At 34.2% G+C, this 19,405-nt stretch overlaps 2 protein-coding genes across 3 annotated transcripts in view; one reads left to right on the top strand and one right to left on the bottom strand.

Moving 5' to 3' along the window:
- Positions 1–19,405, top strand: part of LOC126890384 (methyltransferase-like protein 22) — an 844,950-nt gene that overhangs the window by 66,357 nt on the left and 759,188 nt on the right. The gene's annotated exons all lie outside the window — the stretch shown is intronic.
- Positions 4,663–19,405, bottom strand: part of LOC126890382 (protein scabrous) — a 69,018-nt gene continuing 54,275 nt past the window's right edge. The window contains exons 3-5 of the mRNA XM_050659265.1: positions 15,537–16,238; positions 12,617–12,902; positions 4,663–11,438 (exon numbers count right to left, since the gene is read on the bottom strand). Of these exons, the coding sequence (XP_050515222.1) occupies positions 11,023–11,438; positions 12,617–12,902; positions 15,537–16,238 (1,404 nt within the window). The 3' untranslated portion in view covers positions 4,663–11,022. The remainder of the gene's footprint in view (positions 11,439–12,616; positions 12,903–15,536; positions 16,239–19,405) is intronic.

Consider the following 19,405-nt stretch of genomic DNA (forward strand, 5'->3'; position numbering starts at 1 on the left):
TCTTATTAGAAAAAAGTTCAACATTTGGAAGAAAGATAGAACCATCTTGCGAAGTCGTAGCCCCTTTGACACCTACAGCCACCGTCAAGTCACTTGGGAAAAGTCCTCTGGGAAACACACTATGGGGCGTTCCTTCTCCTAATTTTCTATTTTACACCTGGACCTACAGGAGGTACAGTTTTGCACCACCATGGTGCTCATTTTCCGGTATGCGGCAGCAACCTTTTGAGAAGTCGGTTGGGATTGTTTGTGAACAATGAGTTTTGTGATAGTAACTTTCTGTATATGGTGTTTCATATCACAGACATTTGGTTGATGTACTATGTTATTAATTACTTTTTCAGATTTAGCTTACCTTTGTTTTTTTTATATAACATATTTGTAAATTAATGTATTAGGTTCCCAAACTTATTTACGATCTACGGTAAGTTACTTGTGCACAAGGAATAAGCCCAGAAAATTAGGTTTTTATACTTTATTATTGATTTAATTGGTTTGTAAATTTAGGTTGTAATATTAATTGCTTGTTTCCCAGATATTTTGTCGTTAATTTGCTTCATTTCATTTGTTCGGTTAATCTAAGTCGTTTGTATAGGTATTTATCTTAGCTTCAATTTATTTAACGTTTATTGCTTAATTTTGCTCAATTCTTTGGCCAATGCAAATTGGCCGTATCCATCCTTGAGTGTCAAGTGGTCGTTCTCTTGCATATATCGCTAGCCTAACTCCATTCAGTTTGCCTCTGTCTATTCATACCTTTATTATCAGTTCATCTATCTCTTCATCTTTGCATCTTCCTCTACAAATACTACTGCAAAAGTAGTATTTTGTTACTTCGACTTCTTCAACGTAGAAGCCACACATTTTTGTTACTTTTTAGCTACATTAGCTGAGCTTAATTTCTTTTTCTTTTCCTTACTTCTGTTGGAGTTTATCATTCTCTTTACTTTCACTCCAACAGAAGTTATCTTTTTTGTTACACATCCTACAAATATATGGAAAATATGTATAGGTACAATAAAAAAATTGCCCAGGAAATGGACGTTTTGATTTTATTTGTAGTTTTGCATTTTTTGAGAACAGTATTAATAATGGAAATTGATTTTGAATTTTGCTTCAATATGTTGGCAAAAATAAAACATAATTATTTTACGTAGGTACACTACCTTTGTAAAGAATAAAAGACATGTTAGTATTTTTACTTAGGTACCTAATCATTCTACAGTATGTTGACCAAATACATACCTACTTACATATTAAAGACTTCAATCAATAGCTCCTTGGAAACATTCCAATAAAGTATACATAATTATCTCCCTTACATGTTATTTTTGAAGTTTATAAAGAACAATTATTGTAAAGTTACGAATAGGTATATTTTAACCGTCTTTAACCCTAAATTTGTCAAAACCAAGTTAGCTTAGGTAGTAAAAAATATTTTGCAATTTATTTTGTGTATATGTAAGCAACAATGCTCGTAAATATGAATTTTGTAAAAAAAATAAAATGTAATTTTTATATTGACATGTATGAGTATGTATTGAGTGCACTCTGCTAGTTTATGGAACAAAAACGCCTGTGTATTGATATACAGTGATGAGCGCGCTAATAACCGGCAAAATAGCGCAAGAGATGGAAAACACATTAAATTGTGAGATAAAAAGAAATAAAACTAGTAGAGTTGTTAAATTTAGCGATAGTAACATATACATTAACATTATATTGATTGTTTCCCACCTTTAGACGTATCAGAGGAATAGGTCAACTGAAACTGTCACTGTGACAGTGGCATTTCTCAAACTCGTCCGAAACATCTAAAAGTGGGGATGTCAATCTATAAGTTACTATCGCTAAATTTAACACCTCCACTATGTTCATCTCTTTTTATCTCACAATTTAATATGTTTTCCATCTTTTGCGATATTTTGCCGGTTATTAGTGCGCTCATCACTGTATACATTGCCAAATTTCGAAACGAAATACAACACAATTAGTACTTACTGTACTTACAAATTTTATTTCTTACTAAGATATTGAATAAAACAGTAGAAAATAGAAAAGTCCTCATGTCTCTAGTGAAAATCCACAAAACAGTCTCTGCTACTCACAAAACATAAATGTAGGTACATTTGCCACACATGAGTTACGTTACAATGACCACTATAATATCCAGTATATTATTCTATCACTTAAATTCAATAAGAGGTTAGCGCCCGTCAGCATGTCGGCGAAAATTCTGGACTCTTGCAATATCTACTAATTGCAACGTACTGGAACGTCATATTCAGCATTTGTAATTATTATAAAAAAAGGCATGTCAAAACCACCTGAGTTTCAGTCTGATTCGTTTTCTTTGGTTTTGGGAAGAGATGAAAACTTAATTCTGCGTTCTTTTGACCCAAGTATTACAACGCGCACACAACAATAGTAATTCATTTTTAAAGCTAAAATAAATTACTAAAAAAACTCGAAAAACACAAAAACACAGTATACCTTCAACGTGAAAGAAAATAAATAATGGCTCTTAGCTCGGTTACTTCAATAGCCACCAGAGGGCGTATTGCTTAGGACGAGATACCAATCGCCTGACTTGTTTCTACTAAAATCCACACCCAGTTTTAGTACATTCTTTCACGGTTTTTGCTGTAAATTTTAAAGAACCGCTTGGATTTACATGAAATTTGGCATACGCATAGCTAACATGTCAAATAAAAAAAGTGATATGGTGCCGATGTGTGCTTTTGCCCTAGGGATGAGTTTCACCCCATCTCGGGGGTGAAAAAATATATGTCCAAGATAAGTCCCTAAATCGATAAACTGACTAATTTTAAGCAACTTTTGTTCTATAGAGTTTTTTCACCAACAAATCAATACTTTTTGAGTTATTTGCAAGTGAATATGTTCATTTTTCAACAAAATAACCACGTTTTTAGACGGTTTTTCGCAAATAACTCAAAACGTAGGCATTTTGTCGAAAAAAATACTCTTACCAAAACTATAGCCTATAAAAAAGTGAAAAAACGGTGTATAGGTATATTAGGTCTCTATACCTAGCAAAAGCAGAGTTATAGCTAATGAAAACTAGGTTCATATTCGAAAAATTCCAAATAGAATAATTCAATGTGAAATATCCAAATAATGAAGCATTCTTGGGGAAAACACATTACAACTTTTTTTAAGTGTTTAAAAAAGCTTTATTTTTGTTTTTATAAAAAAATTTCTAGCATCAAATGTAACCAGATTACGCTCAAAATAAAGTTGGTACCTTTTGTTTTGGCAAAAAAATCAGGAAGATCACCCCCCATTTAGCAACTTAAATGAAATTAATCGTTACCGCTTCACAAGTTACTTTATTTATGTTGTGTTTATATGATCTGTAAGTTTCATCGATTCAAAGTGCTTATTTTTGAAAAAAATTAGTTTTAAAGTAAAATTTTTAAAAATTTTTATTTTGAAAAAAATGCTTTTTTCAAAATAACTTAAAAATTGTTAGAGATACCAAAAATCTTAAACAATAAAAAAAGTCGGCTTTACTTTTCTGAATATTTTGTATTTTTTTTTGTTTTTCTGTAAGACAAAAATTGGTTACGATTCGGTGTTTCTAAATTTGCATACACTCGTGATAAGTGACTCGTTCAAGCCCTTTTAACTACAGCTCTTTCAAAAATGAGGACTTTGAACCGATGAAACTTGCAGATCATATGATCAATACATACGCGAGTAAAAAACTTGTGAAGTGGTAACAATTAAGTTCATTTGAAATGCTAATTAGGGGGTGATTTTCCCGATTTATTACCAAAAAAAAGGGACCAACTTTATTTTGAGCGTAACTTGTTTACTTTTGATGCTAAAAAAATTTTTTAAAAAACAAAAATAAGCATTTTTTAAACACTTTAAACAAGGTAAAATGAGTTTTCCCCAAAAAAGTGCTTCGTTTTTTGGTTATGGCACGTTAAAATATTCGATTTGGAATTTGACGAATATGAACCTATTTTTCATTAGTTATAACTCTGCTTCTACTAGGTATAGTGACCTAATATATACACCATGTTTTTCACTTTTTACGTGCTATATTTTTGATAAGAATTTTTTTTCGACCAAATACTTACTTCTTGAGTTATTTGCGAAAAACCGTCTGAAAACGTGGTTATTTTGTAAAAAATTAACATATTCACTCGCAAATAACTCGAAAAGTATTACTTAACTTGGTGAAAACACTTTATAGAACAAAAGTTGCTTAGAAGTAGTCATTTTATCCATTTCCGGACTTATTTAGAACATATATTTTTCACCCCTTTTGGGGGTGAGACTCACCCCTAGGGCAAAAGCACACATCGGCACAATATCACTTTTTTTCTTTGACTTTTTAGCTGTGTGTATGCCAAATGTCATGTCAATCCAAGCGGTTCTTTAAAATTTAGAGGTTTTGCAATATTTTACCTTTAAAGAACGTACTATTTGTTAGACGATGGTTGTTGTTTTATCCGTTTAAGTTTTAGTTTTAACCCCCCTCCACCCTAGCAGGGGTTTTAGGAGGAACCCCGAGTACAGGGTAGGAATGAAAAAATTTAGCTTGTTCGTGTGATATTTAGAGGTTTAGTGGCATTTTCGTCCCTGACGATGGGACTAACCGTTTGGAGGTAAAAAAAAAGAATAAAAATGCTGTCTAAAATACTTTTATTAAGGTAGTATTAAAATAGTCATTGGTGTATTTATACATTATTAACTAAGATTAAGTAATAAATAGAAACAGATATTTACAAAACAGTACAACATACTTTACATACCTAGTATGGCAATACGTCTTATCATTATTATTTACAAGTCTTACTTAATTCTAACATAATTAACAACATTTAACTAGTTCGTTCTTTGGCTCTGTACTGGCGTATTCTGGTAAACTACAATAATGTTACATACAAAAGTGAAAGTTAATTTGTCTAAAGCTAAGTGCCCATTTGAGACAAAATAATCTCGAAACTGCACTCACAAATGTATATGGGTCTGAGAGAACTCTCCTAAACAAGCTGTGACTTGTCGCCGAGACTGTGCTTGTCACAAAGTGGACATGCTTATTTATGATCTCGAGATCTAATCTCCAGTCTTCTGTCTATGCCAGAAGAGCTGAGGCTAGTCTCAGGTTGGTGACTAAGTAAATAATGGCTTGCTAAAAAAATGAGTGCACGACATTGGACCGATGATAAAATCTTGAAATTGAATTTTCTTTACAAATAAAAAGAATTCTTATGAAATGTTAACCACGAATTATACAGGCATCGCGAAAAAAATGAGTTTGTATGAGGAATTTTCAGTAGTAATTGCACAAGAGCTCTAAAATTCTATATTAATTTTAGAGTTCGAGTGCAATTTGTTGCGATTATTTCATGAATAAATCTGTTCAAAACCAAAATTTTATTGTAATTTATTTATGTAAGTACAAATTAGTACAATTAAACACACAGTTGTTATAAATATTAATTTGACGGTTGAAAGTCATCACTTTTATAATTTTTAAAACATTAATTGTCATTAATGTCACTGAATGTATTTTTTCGTAGCAACGAAGGGCATCTGACGTAATATACTTGACGACGGGAAATTATCAAAAATTATCGTGTATAATATCACAAGAGAGTGAGAATAAATTGAAAATAATGCGACAGTTTTTCGAAAATTTGTTGTCTCGCAATAGACACGAGAGCCCGCAGGGCTGAGTGGCTATTGCCCAATGACAACAAATTTGAGTAAACATGAAGCATTATTTTCTTATTTATTCTTACTGTCGTGTGATATTCGTAAGATTATTTTTTAATACGTATATTATGGATATTTTCTTAAATGTGACAGTTGTCAAAACTAGGAAACTGGTTGCCATTAAACAGAAACAATCTACTTAAAAAAATTATATCGGTAATTTTCAACAGTAGATAATTCTCAGTATAATTTTAATCTGATTGGACAGAATTAAACACGTGATCAAATATCTTACTATACGATTGGAAGTTAAAATCATCAAAAAATAATCAATAAAATTTACTAATTAGGATGCAAACGAAATTCAAAGGAAGTTACACAATTTAAATTTATATCCTCGTACCTAAATCTGGTGTTTTACTAAATCTAAAAGCAGTGCAAACTGCACAGCAGACACTCGAATAAAATTTTTGAATTGCTTTGCATCCTCCAACCGCAACTAATTTACGAGAGCTTACCGGCCCCAAAGTGAATTCGATTATCCACCCATTTTCTCATCCAACACTTCTTTTTTTTTACATTTTTTTTTTCGTTTTTGTACAATTGTATACGCAATTATAAAAGTTAGTGCCTGACGCGAATCCATTTTGAAGAATGAAAATTTGTATACGCAGGAGTCACACAGTGGGCGGTGTATTGACTAGTTGACACGGACTTAATCTCGAGACTCAAGTCACCAGCGAGTCTCCCATGCCGATGACGAGACCGCAAGTGATCTCGAGATTTTATCTCAAGTGGACAGTTAGCTTTACGCTTTATTAAGTGCTTATAATATACAGTATGTACGACCACTATGGGAGACTACTGTTGTTTGACAAATTTCATTTTATCTTCAAGCAGAATTTTACACCCAAAGTTTAAAATTTTTTAGACTTCTTGCTAGAATATGGACCCTTAGTATTATGGTGTTCATATGTGTATGGTTTAATTTGTATGAAAATATACAAGTTAAAAAATTTCTACGAAAAAGAAAACTGATGTTATCTTAATGGAAAATGCTTTCTAATAGATCTAGAGCTTTTTATAGATGGGATACTTTTTGTACATGTATGTATGTATAGAATTTGTATAGGTGGTGTTCTATCGTTAGTCAGTCCAACACTTTATCACACAGTCCAACAAAATTTAAAGATTATATCCATAAAGATTTTGATACCACATCTTTATCAAGAACAATGAACATGTTTTCAAACTGTATATTTTGTATGCTCTTATATGCAGGGTAGCGAAAAACTATAGAAACACGGTAATTTCTTTGAAACTAATGAATATACATATATTTATGAAATTCTAGGATCATAAATGAGATTATATTCAGCATATTTTAAAAAACATTTCAAATTTATGTGACGTCACCGTTTAGCGTATCGCCGCCATCTGGTTTTTTTTAAAAGTGCAACTTAGGTCAAATGATATATCACGCAAAAGCTTATTTTTTTCTCTTTTCAGCAATACCAAAAAAGTACCATATTACTTATGAAAAACTCTATTACATTGCAATTATTTTATTAATCCATTTTTATTTTTCACTATTCTTGGTATGCCACTGATAGGTAAATAATCTAAAACTAAAACCAGTAGTAGGCACTGAAAAAATGTCAAAAACCATTTTGTATACAATAAGATGTCCAGTTTTAAATTAGTCCTACTTGTATTTGATATCTGCAGTGTTTAAAAGTAATTTAAGAATAATGTCAAAATTATGGAATATCGTGTATTAGGTACGTTAGTAATATAGTGCCTACTTTTTTGGTATTGCAGATATCAAAAAAGTAAGACTAATTTTAAACTTGACATTTTATTGTATACAAAATGGTTTTGGACATTTTTCCAGTGCCTACTACTGGTTTTTGTTTTAGATTATCTATCTATCAGTGGCGTACCAAGAATAGTGAAAAATAAAAATAAATTAATAAAATTGCAATGTCACAGAGTTTTTCATATTATGTAATATGGTATTTTTTGGTGTTACTGAAAAGAGGAAAAATAAGCTTTTCTATAATATATCACTTGACCTAGGTTGCCATTTAAAAAATCAAGATGGCGGTGATACGCTAAACGCTGAGGTCACATAAATTTGAAATGTTCTCTAGAAAATGCAGACTATCATCTCATTCATGATCGTAGAATTTCATAAATATATTATATTCATCAGTTTCAGAGAAATTACCGTGTTTCCATACTTTTCGCTACCCTGTATACAGTTTGTATAGCCATGTTTACAGTTGTAGAGATATTCACCTTTAGGTATAATATATTATCGTCGCCTCAAAGCAACAGTAGGATATGTACATAATATCCTACTGTTGCACGAGTGCACCGTATATGCGTACAAACCATACACATCGCATCGGTCCCATATGACTTAACTGGTTGATCGGTGCACTAGTGCAACAGTAGGATATGTACATATCCTACTGTTGCTTTGAGGCGACGTTATGTTTTTTTAGAGATATATAACTTTAAGTTGACAATACTGTTTTCAGTGATAACAGTTTTGACATCTGTTACGTGATTTATACGTTACGTTTAGTTTGCTTTGCCATTTCATAATGAATAAAAGATCTGGGTTAGCCGAATTATAAGCTTTTGAGCATACAATATAATACAGAACAAAACAAACACAACAGACATACAACCACTACAAACGAATCAGAAATGAAACGAATACTTGTTTCTCAGTTTCTCAAAACAGATGGAACACAACTTCTACGGAACACAAAAGGAAATATGAAGAATAATCAGATGACAAAGAAGAAAGATGAACGAACTAATAAAAACGAAACACATTCAGAAGGTAACTTGGGTAGACTATTTTCGATCTCTATTTACTAAAAGTAACGATAACGAACGACCAACACCTGAAGTGACAACAAACGAAGAAATAAAGAATAAAGAAGCAGAGGTAAAGGAAGCATTAAGGAAATTAAAAAATAGAAAATCACCAGGAGACGACAGAATATCGAATGAACTCCACTCGTACCGAAACTACTTCGTACTGAAAAGTACGGAGGACAAGATCTGACCAAAACAACTATTAAAATTAATCCGAAAAATAATAGAACAAAACAGAATACCACAAGAATGGAGATCAAGCATCCTAATACCTCTCTTCAAAAAAGGAGAAAAATGGGATCCGGAGAATTATAAACTAATTAATTTACTAAACACAACAATAAAATTAATGACCAAAGTGATAACAAACAAACTGAATAAAATTATAAGATTAGCAGAAGGACATCAAGGTTTTAGGTTGGGAAGATCATGCACCGACGTTTTATTTATAATGAGGCAGGTTCAAGAGAAATCATTAGAATACAACAAAACGACACACCTATATTTTGTGGACCTTAAAAAGGCATTTGACAGGGTCAAATTAAAGGACGTTATCCATTTATTGTACGCAAGAAAGGCAAGGGAAACGATCGAGAATATCTCCCAGAACAACACAATAAAAGTAAAAGTAGATGAAGAACTAACTGACCCAATTGAAGCTGGCAATGGGATGAGACTTCCTGAGTCCCTTATTGTTATACCTGATATGATCTCTTTCAACCTGAAAAAGGGATATCAAATGGGAGAAAACCAACTTGAAATAATCTGCTATGCAGACGACGCAATACTAATCTGTCAAAGTGAAGATGATTTACAACGTATGCTGCATTAATTTAATATAACCGCTAGAAAATTTAACTGTTTATTTCCCCAAAAAAGACTAAATGCATAGTTAAAACAGCAAATCTAATAAGATGTAAATTGGAGCTGGAGGGCATATAACAGAACAAGTCATGGAGTTTAAATATCTAGCCATCACACTATCTAGCTACGGAAATCTCGAAACAGAAGTGGAAGATCAAGTGAATAAAGCAAACAGAGCCGCAGATTGCCTAAATTAAACTATATGGAGAAATAAAAATATCGGAAAAGAAATGAAAGGCAGAATTTACAACATAGTCATCAGACCAATAATGACATACGCGGCAGAAACACGAGCTTATATAGAAAGGACAAAAAGAATGATGCTACAAACAGCAGAGATGAAAACACTTCGAAAAATCGATGGTAAGACACTATAGGATAGAGCTAGAACTGCAGATATACGACGGAGATGCAAGGTGGACAACATTAATAACTGGATAAAAATCACAAGAGTAGAATGGAACGACCTCATAAGCCGAATGACAACATAGAGAAGTAAGGACGGCGAGAGACGGTTCCCCAATAGGAAGACGATAAGTGGGAAGACCACGAAAACGATGAAGTGACAACTTACTGTAGGCACATTGAAAAATAGACAGACTCATGTCTACACAAAAAGAAGAAGAAGAATAAGTTGGGCTAAAATTTAAGAAGCGTAAGAATTTGCTGTATAGGTTCAGCCGACCGACGTGGCCAAACGAGGTTGCCGTTAAATAATATTTTCATAAGAAAATGTTTAAAAACGATGCCAACTAAATATAACATTACTTTTAATAGTGATGACTCTAGAACGACGAACAAGGGCTCACAATTGTTTTATTCAAGGAAATATTTAAGAGCACGTTTTGGATCTTTAATTTCACTGCCAAGCCTATTTTCTATTGTGTTGAAGGTTGTGTGAAAACGTTAGTCGGCGCAGATAAACCAAATATGATTGGCGACTTGAATGCCACCTGCCGCCATTTGCCGCATTATCGCAGATATATGAGCCTAGATGATGCTCAAAGTTGTAGAAAGTTGGATATCTCGAATATTTGACCCAATCACGATGACCATATACCAGAAACAATGCAGATTTGGTGCAAAGAATAAACATCCATTTAAAATGCATTGTGTACGAAATCAACGGTTTTGCGACATTGCCAGATAAAATCGCCTAACAGTTGTTTATTTAGAATACATGAAAAATAGGATACTACATGCACAATCCCGTGAAATTATACACAATGTTTTAAAATTTACGCAGGAGTAAGCAGAAGGAAATTTTACTGTGAGATAGGTAACAAATAAAAAAACCGAAAAACCTTTGAAACCCGATTGATCTGACAACGTCGCATATCCACAGTTTTCCATTCGTCTGACCTTGGCAGTTTCAGATATTGCTGTTGACTTGTATTTGCGCCTCATTTGGTTTTAAAGTTCTATACCTCTAAAAATCTAGTATAAATACCATAAAAAAGGATGTCTCACATCAATTACATCTTTGATACTTGATGTGCTTTCTTACATGAAGTTAACTTTTTGTATATTTTTGCTTTTAAGAATATATTATTTTTCCGATAACATACTTTAGCACACATCTTGTTTTTTAATCCTCATTTCGCTAGCTTCGACAGCTATCCACTCATTCCTGCTGCTGTCAAACCACGTTAATCCCAAATTATACCTTCCGTTTAAGTTGGCATGTTGACAGTGCGAAAACCACCAACCGCCTTCGTAGTTGCTGGCACAGTGAGTGTTAGAAATGTCTCTGTCGTTGTCAATGGTTGAGAATTCCATCAAGTTTTGATAGTTGAAGGCGTCGCTGGCGTTACCGCTGTAGTGATCTATAAATAGTTTAAAACCAGCAGAAAAATCAGCTACTCTAAAGTTTTGATAGTTGGCTTGCCAGTGTTGGTTGTAGATGTCCTTCATGTTAATTTGTAGTTGGCTACAGTTCATCTTGGTGAGGTCATGGATGTTTCTATTGCCCAGCCAGTGTTCGCCTAAAATAAAAAATATTTCTTGAGATATATAAAATGTATAGTCCAATTACAAATTAAAAGAAATATCAGGTACCAATAAAACTAAAGTGAAATCTTACACGTCAACAAATATCTTTAGAACTAAGCAGCAATCGATATATTCAAAATTAGAAAAAAACCAGTAGGCCACCAAGAGAGGGTTTTCTTATCCTAAATTAATTAATGGCGTACTGGACCTTGAGGAAGAAATATAATATAATCATAAAATGCTTTTCAACCTAACGTTAGAAAATTTTATGAGAGATTCGGGAATAACCTTAAATGGTACGATATACTACTAGAAAAGAAGTCACGCGGAGTCAAATCTGGAGAATACGGTGGATGGGCAGCAGTTCGTGGCCCGATTTGACCTCTTTGGTCATGGAGGTGTGAGCCGGTGCGTTATCATGGTGGAAGAGCACTTTTCTTCGCCATATATGCGGAACTAAAAGCGAGAATTATGTCAAGAGCAACACAGTGCAAAAAAATAATACACTCAGTGCTCACTTACGGATTGGAAATATGGGCAATGACGACGCGAGATGAAGAGTTATGAATCTTTAAAACAAAAGTATTCAGAACTATATATGGTGGAGTTAACAAGCAGATACTGACTTTTATAGACTATAGACTTTTTTGTGATATTCGTTATTGATGATGTTTGCGATGATCGTTAAAACCATCAAAATAAACCTAAGATGGGTGATAGAGGAAGAGGGGGCGACCCAAACTAATACCTGGACGATGTGCAGGAAGATTTAAGGGAGATTAGAGTCAGATGATGGAGAAAACAGACACCCAACACAGAAGGATGGAAGAATGTTTTAAAGAAGACCAAGACTCACGAAGAGCTGTAGTCCCAACTGATGATGGTGAAACGAAAACTTTGCAAATGTTCCATACAAAATGGCAATACAACATTTTCAAAATCCAGTGCTAAAAATATCAATGACATATGAATTTTTAGGTATAGATTAGATGTTTTGCAAACTTGTTATATCCAAATTTGGAAAGCAATTGCTTTTGAACTTGTTTATAACCAAGACTTCAGAAGACAAAAATCTTTGATTTGGTAAAAGCTGATATATACTACAAAGATAAAGAGACAACTCTATCAGTATATTTCTTGAAAACAGTAATCGATTATTATGCATTCTTACCAGTGGCAGATCCAAATCCGGTAGAGTATTCATTCCAATTTCTATTAAAGTTAACAGTGCCATCATAGCGTTTTTGGATAGTTGTCCAACCGTCTTCGCAGTGGGCTAAAATTGGTTCAACTTCTCCCGGGGAAATTAGGTAAATCCCAGGTGGACCATCGACACTGCCACAATCTCTGGGTAATTTGTTGACAATGTTTTTATATTCGCTTTCGAAAGATCTTAGTTCTTGGACTAAATGGATAGTCGCCTTGGTAGCATTTACATTTATAGAACTTGATTCTTCCTGAAACAGAAAAGATTATGAATAAAGTGAATTATGTAATTGAACTAAACGTTTACTTTGTTATATTAGAGTGAACAAATCTTATGTTTTGTAATTTTTCCTTTAAGGTTTTATTTTATTATAATTTATAATTATTGTTTCGGAGAAAAGACCGAAGTATATTTCACAAGATCCTCTGACAATAATAACGGTGTAAACTGAAATCACAGAAGACACTATAACTAAAGCACTAAAGAAAGCCAAAAGCAACAAATCACCAGGATCAGGGACCATAAAAATGGAATTGCTGAAATTCGGAGACGCAAGGATAGTATCCTTAATACGAGTGGCTTTTAATAAAATAGAAGCAGGAGGGGAGAGTCCAGATGACTTGTATCTTTATACATGTCCTCCATTTTCAAAAAATGTGACAAAAGGCCACCAAATAAGTATAAAGGGATCAGTGTAATGCCTTCAACACCAAGAATCTTTTTTACAGTTATAAAAGAAAAATAGAATAACACATGGATCATTATAGCGAAGAATAAGTCGCCAAAAAGCCAGATCATGTATAGATAATATTTTCACCATTAGAAAAGTGACAGAAATGAACAAAGCGAAAAATATTGAAATACCTATGACCTTTATCGACTTAGAGAAAGCATACGATAGCGTGCCCAGGAAACAACTATGGAAATCAATGAGAAGAATGCAGTTTAAAAAGAAATGGGCGAATATAACACAAACACTGTGTAAAGAAACAGTGGTGCAAATAAAGTTAGGCAATTAAATAACAAAAACAATCACCGCAACAAAAGGCCTCAAACAGTGATGTGGTTTATCACCTACATTATTTAACATATATTAGACAGGTTATAAAAAGGTGGTATAGAAAATGTGGACCAATGGGTATAGCAGTACAAGAGAATATATTATATTCACTACTTTTCGCAGATGTCCAAGTCATTTTTGCACAAGACGGGGAGGACAATGAATTATATGATAAGGGAATAAAGGAAGAATATGAGCTATGGGGACTCAAGACAAATATGTGTAATACCGAATACTTGTGTATTGGATCCGAGCTTGCAGATATGAACTTAAGTTTACAAGAAGAGATTATTAAGACTTGTAAGACTTTTAAGTATTTAGGCTCAATAATAAGCCGAGATGGTACTTGCATGAAAGATATAGAAATGAAAATAGCACGGAAAAAACAAGCCACTAAAGCACTTTATGGAGTGATATGGAAAACTCTAACCAAAGAAAACAAAAGGATATTTTAGTACATAGTGATGAATGGTGAATATTACCCCTATATGGGGATATTAATCCTGAAGATATCTTATACCGACCACATTACTAATGAGGGTGTTTTGCTGAGAATGAAAAAAGAAAAAGAGCTGTTAATCAAAATAAAAACAGCCAAAATCGAATACCTCGGTCACATCATGAGGAACAGTGAGAGATATGGACTGTTGCAACTGGTCTTGCAGGGAAAAGTAGAGGGAAAGCGAGGACCAGGAAGGCGAAGGATTTCCTGGCTGATAAATCTACGAACGTGGTTCAACACAACCACTACAAATCTTTTCAGAGCAGCAGTGTGCAAAGTGCAGATTGCCATGATGGTCGCCAACATCCGAAACGGATAGGCACTACAAGAAGAAGAAGATGGGGCGGAAGCATGGCCAATGACAACATCAATACGAAATAAAATGAGAACAGTTGAACTGGACTCATGAGATATCTACAAATTACCAGGATAGGATAAGAACAGAGGAAATATGGAACAGACTGGAAGTAGAATTCTCAATTACAAAAAGTTAGAAAACAGAGCCCTGCAGTGGCATGGGGATGAACAAAGACTGACAGAGCGCAGGTAGCCGAAAAGAATATTGAATGACTGATAATTGGAAAAGAAAACTTTTAATCAACATCCCTGCCTAATTTCAGTTACCAGAAACATTAAATTTGTTTAAAAAAACTCCAAAAAAAACTTTAAATCATATAGGTCTGGATCCCGCGTATGAAAAAAAGTTGATTAATAGCAAGCTGAAAATTTTTTTAATAGCTTAAGGGTGTCTAGTCGGACAAACCTTGATGTATGGGAACACTGGAACAGGTTAAAAATTTGGAACGTCAGGCTACGAAAACGTTCCATGTATTTTGTCGGACAGAACTTCCAATTAATTTGTTACCCTTTCATTATACTGTCCTGCAAAAACCAGACTGCTATTTATCACAAACTGGGCATTTTAATGAGTGGAACACGTAGAACTTGTCAAATGACAGGAATTGTGACAGGTGACAAATAGCAGTCTGATTTTTGCATGAGAGTTTAATGAAAGGGTAACAAATCAATTGGTAGTTCTGTCCGACAAAATACATGGGAAGTTTTCGTGGTCTGACGTTCCAAATTTTTAACCTGTTCCACAATTAAAACTTCCCCTGTTCCAGTGTTCCCATACATCAAAGTTTGCCCGACTAGACACCCTTAAACTAGTAAAAATTTTCAGCTTGCTATTAATCAACTTTTTTTCATACGCGGGATCCAGACCTAATAACAGAAATAGAAGCGAGTTGTTACAAAAAGAAGCAAGTTGTTCTTGAACAAGTTTCTACACAGTACGCTAACTTAACTTTAGAGTTTCTTACCTTGAGAATATGGTCATGAAGTTTGGACGTTTGAACCGCATGCGATTTAACCAAATTCGTTACAACTTCCTGGACTTTTTTAAGTTGTTCGTGATCCTCCGTTGTTTTATCTTGCATATTCGAAACAGAAAATCCAATCGCCTTCATAGAGTCAATCGAATTTTTTTGATCTTCCCGCACGAGCGATACGGCTGATGAAGTTTCGGAGAGTTGCACTTCCAACTTGGATATTTCTTTTCGGAACTCCGGCAGAGTTTTATCTACCTTGTTTTCGATGGTCTCGACGTTTTCCAAAAGTTCTAACATGGATAAATGTAGCTTATCGAAGTTGGCCAACTGTTGTGTTAAGTTGGTTATAGAGTTCGAGTTAGATATTTGCGTTTCGGTGATGTTTATAATTTTCTCCGATAAACTTTCATATTCGACAGATTTCTCTTTTTTAGCTTGGATTGTTTCCAAGTTTTCTCGCCACTTGAGCGACTTTTGTAAAGCTTTTATATCTTCGTCCATCTTAATTATCCGAGATTTGAGGGAGTAGTTCTCCTTGTTGAGGGTTTTTGTAGTTTTTTCTAGACGGACGATATGTTGCTTTAATATTCTTTGGTGTCTGGATGGGTGTGCGCTGATTTCGTTTTCTAATGATGGAGATTTCTCGTTAAGTATTTTCCAGTTTTGATTCCATTCCATCTCAGCTGTTTTTAACTGGAACAAAAACATTCTTTTAAATATGTTTATTAATACAATCTTTTAGTATTTAAATAAAAAAAGAAAACTAATTGTTTAAAATCTCACAATAGGTGTGCAAAAGATTGTTACTAGTAACATAAAATATTTTATCACTCTCTTTTGCATAAAATGTGTAGCCGTCAGAAACTCATATTTCATAGTAACAGGATTTTATAATCGACCATAAAATACCAAAGAAAAAAGAATTTTTCGATAAAATAAAAGCCAATGGAAATGGGCCATCTAGAAATTGCCTACTATTACATTAGTTTGGTTGAATATAGAAAGACGAAGAAACCGTGATAATAATAAACGGCAAAGTTATAGAAAAAGTTGAAGAATATAAATATATACTTAGGACAAAAAACAATACTAAATAGGAAAATTCAAACGGAAGCAATAAAAAGAAGAAGACAGTTAGCATGGGCAGCATTCGGCAAACTGAACTATATACTCAGAAATCAACAAATTCAACTACATCTTAGATCTAAAGTTTTTGATGCATGCATTATTCCGATATTAACATATGGGGCACAAACATGGAGAATCACAAAAAAGAATATGAATATACTCAGAGTCACTCAACACGCGATAAAAAGAGCAATGCTAGGCATATCACTTAAGGACAGGAAAACAAACACATGGATAGGACAGAAAACCAAAGTCACCAATGTGGTACAAAAAACATTAAAATTGAAATGGGAATACGCTGGACATGTAGCTAGGAGCGATCTAAACAAATGGCACAGAACAATTCTAAACTCCTGTGAGATGGACAGATGATCTGAAACGGACTGCCGGGACAAATTGGCTACAAGTAGCGTACAATAAAAAACATTGGAAAGGAAGACTTGAAGAGGTTGCGTTCAGATGTGGACGTGAGTGGCAAGACTAAGAAGAAGAAAGAAGAAGCTGAACGTAGAGACAAAGTGGTCACTAGCAAAGTATTGCAAAATAGACTAGTCTAGGACAAAGAAACAATCAGTACATTACAAAATACAGTTAACAAAAGGAAGTAGAGAATTGTCTAAATTAAAAAAATTATAAACAAAAATAAGTACCAAAAAATACGATTCTAAAATAACTGTATTGATTTTGAATTATTGATTTAACAGTGCAGTTTATTCTTTCAGAAGGTTAAGGAGAGATACATCGATAGGAGAAAAACAGTTTGGGTTGATGCCACGAAGGAGAACAACGGATGCCGTGTTTGTTTTAAGATATGTGATAGAGAAATATGGCGAGAAGAAAATATATCTTTGGTATTTACAGATCTTGAGAAGGCCTATGTACAACACAGTTTCTAGACAAGAGCTATGGGGATATGACATAAGAAATGGGTTCCTGAGAAGTACATAATGCTCGTGAAGAATATGTACACCAAAGCAAGGACTTGTATCGAATTGACCGAAAGTTTTCATGACGGTTGGTTTGCATCGAGTGTCTTCACTGAGTCCCTACCTAGTAAATCTTGTTATGGATGTACTAACACAGAAGGTAAGGGAGGAGACTCCTTGCTCAAAGCTATTCGCTGATGATATCGTGTTAGTAGAGGAGAGCAAAGTAATGTTGGAGGCAAGTTGGGGAGTTAAAGAAAGACTATCGAAGAGGAAGGACTTAAGGTTAGCAGGTCGAAAATGGAGTATTATGTGGTTGGTAGGGCGTAGGACCCGGAATGGTTGTATTATAGAACTGCTTTGGAAAAACTTAGGACGAGTAGGAGTATTTAAATACCTTGGCTCCTACATAACGGAAAATGGGACACTATATCGAGAAATTGCCCACAGGATACGGCTGGTTTAACTGGAAGCGAATGAGCGGGCTACCCTGTTGTACCCCTAAAAAATCGGGCAAGAGCTGAAAGGAAAGATATACAAGAGTCTGGTGAGACCTGCGTTGGTGTACGGAGGTGACACTATAAGGGACACTATCAGGAACAACTTGATTATGGAACAGCCGGGATGACTAAAGTCTCAACAAAGATTCAAGAACAACAACTGCAATGGTTTGGTCACGTTAGAGCTGTTAGAAGTTGATGGAAGGAGAGGTAGAGGGAAACCGAGGAGAAGATAGAAGACTGGGACAGCTTGGTTATTAGTGCACCCTAATTATGTCTGTGTAGATTTTGGCATTGGATCCGAGCATGACATGTAACACCGTTGCCGTATCCTCTATTTTTCATACTATCACATTACAATTTTTTGTGATATTATATTTGTGTGTGAAATATATCATTTGTGTATTTTTGGTATGTTCTAATATGTTATGTATAGATAGGTTTTTACTTGATTATTTTAAATTATTGTGAAGTTTAACTTGCTAGGAACCTTGTAATATTGTATAATGTGTAAAAAATAAGTAGTTTTGAAACACCAGTTAAGTAAAGTTTATTATGTTGTTGTTTTCACTAATTTTGAAAAAATGTGAAAACGTTGAATTATCCACGTCCGTCTTGTCTGTCTGTTTGTAAACTCAACTCCTCCGTCATTATACCAGGTAGAATGACAAATGAGGTGTCAAATGAAAGCTTATAATTCAAGGATGGTACTAAAGGTGAGAAATTTAACCTAGGCTGTGTGTCCGTCCTTCGTCATTATACCAGGTAGAACAACAAATGAGGTGTCAAATGAAAGCTTATAATCCAAGGATGGTACTAAAGGTGAGAAGTTTGTCATAGACTGTGTCTCCGTCTGTCCGTCCGACCGCGAATATAATTCCTTAGTCACTATACCAGGTAGAATAACAAAGAAGGTGTCAAATGAAAGCTTATAATCCAAGGATGGTACTAAAGGTGAGAAGTTTGACATATACTGTCTGTCCACTTGTCCGTCCGACCGCGAATATAACTCCTCTGTCACTATAGCAGGTAGAATGACAAATGAGGTGTCAAATGAAAGCTTATAATCCAAGGATGGTGCTAAAGGTGAGAAATTTGACCTAGGCTGTCCGTCTGACCGCGAATATAATTGCTTCGTCACTATACCAGGTAGAATAACAAATGAGGTGACAAATGAAAGCTTATAAACCAAGGTTGGTACTAAAGGTGAGAAATTTGACCTAGGCTGTCTGTCCGTCTGGCCGTCAGACCGCGAATATAACTCCTCCGTCACTATACAAGGTAGAATGCCAAAAGATGAGAAATT

This window comes from Diabrotica virgifera, chromosome 8, assembly GCF_917563875.1.
Source record: "Diabrotica virgifera virgifera chromosome 8, PGI_DIABVI_V3a".
In the NCBI taxonomy this organism is placed as follows: domain Eukaryota; kingdom Metazoa; phylum Arthropoda; class Insecta; order Coleoptera; family Chrysomelidae; genus Diabrotica; species Diabrotica virgifera.